Source organism: Acanthisitta chloris, unplaced genomic scaffold, assembly GCF_000695815.1.
Source record: "Acanthisitta chloris isolate BGI_N310 unplaced genomic scaffold, ASM69581v1 scaffold11494, whole genome shotgun sequence".
Lineage (NCBI taxonomy): Eukaryota > Metazoa > Chordata > Aves > Passeriformes > Acanthisittidae > Acanthisitta > Acanthisitta chloris.
Window position 1 is genome coordinate 28,115 of NW_008671029.1, and position 2,263 is coordinate 30,377.

General features: G+C 39.1%; 1 protein-coding gene across 1 annotated transcript in view; it reads right to left on the bottom strand.

The window, feature by feature from the left end:
• The window catches only part of COBLL1 (cordon-bleu WH2 repeat protein-like 1), a 36,588-nt gene that overhangs the window by 8,680 nt on the left and 25,645 nt on the right, over positions 1-2,263 (bottom strand). The window contains exon 10 of the mRNA XM_009073933.1: positions 541-799. Within this exon, the coding sequence (XP_009072181.1) occupies positions 541-799 (259 nt within the window). The remainder of the gene's footprint in view (positions 1-540; positions 800-2,263) is intronic.

The following is a 2,263-nucleotide window of genomic DNA, read 5'->3' on the forward strand; positions in this document are numbered from 1 at the left end:
GAAACTAATGATTCTTTAAAAAAGCAGAGTTAACTTGTTTTCCTGAGAGCAAATGGATTGAGACAGGTCAAGACAACATATAAGGAAAAGAAAAAATAAAAATCAAAGCCAAAACAAATATGCAAGCAATAGATAACTGTGACCAGAAGAACAGAAATGGTTTTTCCTCATCTGTAAGACTGAATTTGTATATTTTTATTTAACTAAACAATCCAAATTTTTTGCAGCATGCTGCTCTAATAAATGCACTGGGTATTTCAGAGCTGGATTTGGCTTTTCTGGAGTCCAGCTGTTTAAGTACCAAGGAAAGGGAGGCTTAAACAAAATAGACTGCAGAACACTTCATTGTCATTTTTTGTTGAAAAGCTTCAGGAATTACTGTGCACAGAAGAGTGCTACAATGAAAGCTAAGCATATTAAAGCTCATTCCTCTCTCACAATTCTCTATTCTGCACTCCACAATAAAACAGCACTCTACATTTTATTTGCCTCCCCCATTCCTTCCCCAGTGCTCCTTTCTTTGTCACAAAACGTACTTACTTGCCATCTGTGCTCATATTTTCTTGTTTTTCTTCCTTGAAGCTTTGTGAATTGTCTACAGAAACACTGCCAGGAACTGGAGCTGATGAAGCAGGATCATTTTCTTCAGTTTCCAGTGGCACCTCAGTAGAGTTGAAGGCTTCAGTAACCTCTCCTGTCCCAGGAGAGGTACTGGTACTTTCACTGTCCTCTCTCTGTTGCACACTTATCTCTTCCCTTTCATCAATTTCTTCCAGGTTATATTCCAAGCTCCTTACACCTACACTCACAGAAAGGAGAGAAAAAAAAAAAAAGCAAAAAAATACCCAAACCCAACAAAATCCACAGCAACCTACAGCTCTCAGTGCAGGGTATAGATACAAGGGGCCTGCTGAAGGCAGCCTAATCAGTTTGAAGAAGGAAAAATTACTTCTTTTCATAATTCACACTTTTAACTTCACAGTATTTTCTGGTTCTTTGTGATTCTCTTTTTACACATAAGAATATGCTCATTGCCATGCTACTGTCCATCTGGCTCTGCATCTGTAACTACTGTATAACATTTCCCTTGTTTAACCAAAGTACTGGATTAAGATCAATCGAAACGGTCTCATAATCCCAAATTTCATGGAGGCAGTTTCTTTTACCCAGATTTCTTATACTACCATTAGCTCTCTGAAGAGTTTTAAAATATAAGAGTTCCTCTGTATCAATGTAGGAATGTTAGAGAACTACAGAGCAAACCAAACATCAGTTCTACCCATGGTTTTCGCAAGTTTGATCACCACTATCAAAAATTTCCCATAACCATCCTAAGTGTATTAAAACATAGTTGGAAGTGTCTTGTGCAATGCCTCTTGCTACAGTAAAAAATAAAGTTTCTAAAAAAGTGTTAATCCACAAAAATACTGACGTTTTCAGCTACAGCATAGTTAAATTAAAAGATTCAGTTACTGGAGTAGGACACAAAAATCAGTGTACCTGAAGTTGAACTAACAAATGCACCTACTTTGATTTCCAGAAGGATTAACATCACTAGTTTTACTTTACTGCCGGCAATCTTCCTACCACAAGATGATGTAGTTACACATTATGCAATGTGCCATAACACTGATTTAGATCCCCAGGGAAAGAAAGACAAGACTGCAAAGTGGTGCAGGTGAGCTCCTTCCATGCCATACTGGTATTAAAGGGACTCCTTAAGAATTTACTAGTAATAAGGACCTTCTCTTCCTTTCACCCCCTGCCATCCTCTTTCATCTCCACCTAGGGCAAAATCATACCAACAGCCTCATGCTTTGAGAGCCATTTCAGTAATGGCAGTATCACTTTATGTGTCCAAAGATAAATATATATGTCAGAATACACAGATAAATCCTAACAAAATGTGGGCAAACATCGAACCTGCTGAGACTATTCCACAGACCATAACTGGCTCTCAAGAACACTGTCTCCTTCACTGGTGAGAACTATTATGCCATGGGCCTGAGCCACCACCAGCCACAGGAACAAAGACTTTCAGTCTAAATACTCTATGGAAACCTGAATTATACAACAAAGCACAGCCAGGACTTCTGACAAGAGAAATGGAAGCATTCTGGAGCTGGTATGGCTTTGTGCCCAGGCAGTGCTGTCATCTCTCTGCTGCTTTTCTTCTGGAGAGGAGTGCAACAAAGGCTCAGTTGTATCTATACTCATAGGATGGAAACTTAGCTTGGGTTGGCAGGAGACATTCCTAACATTC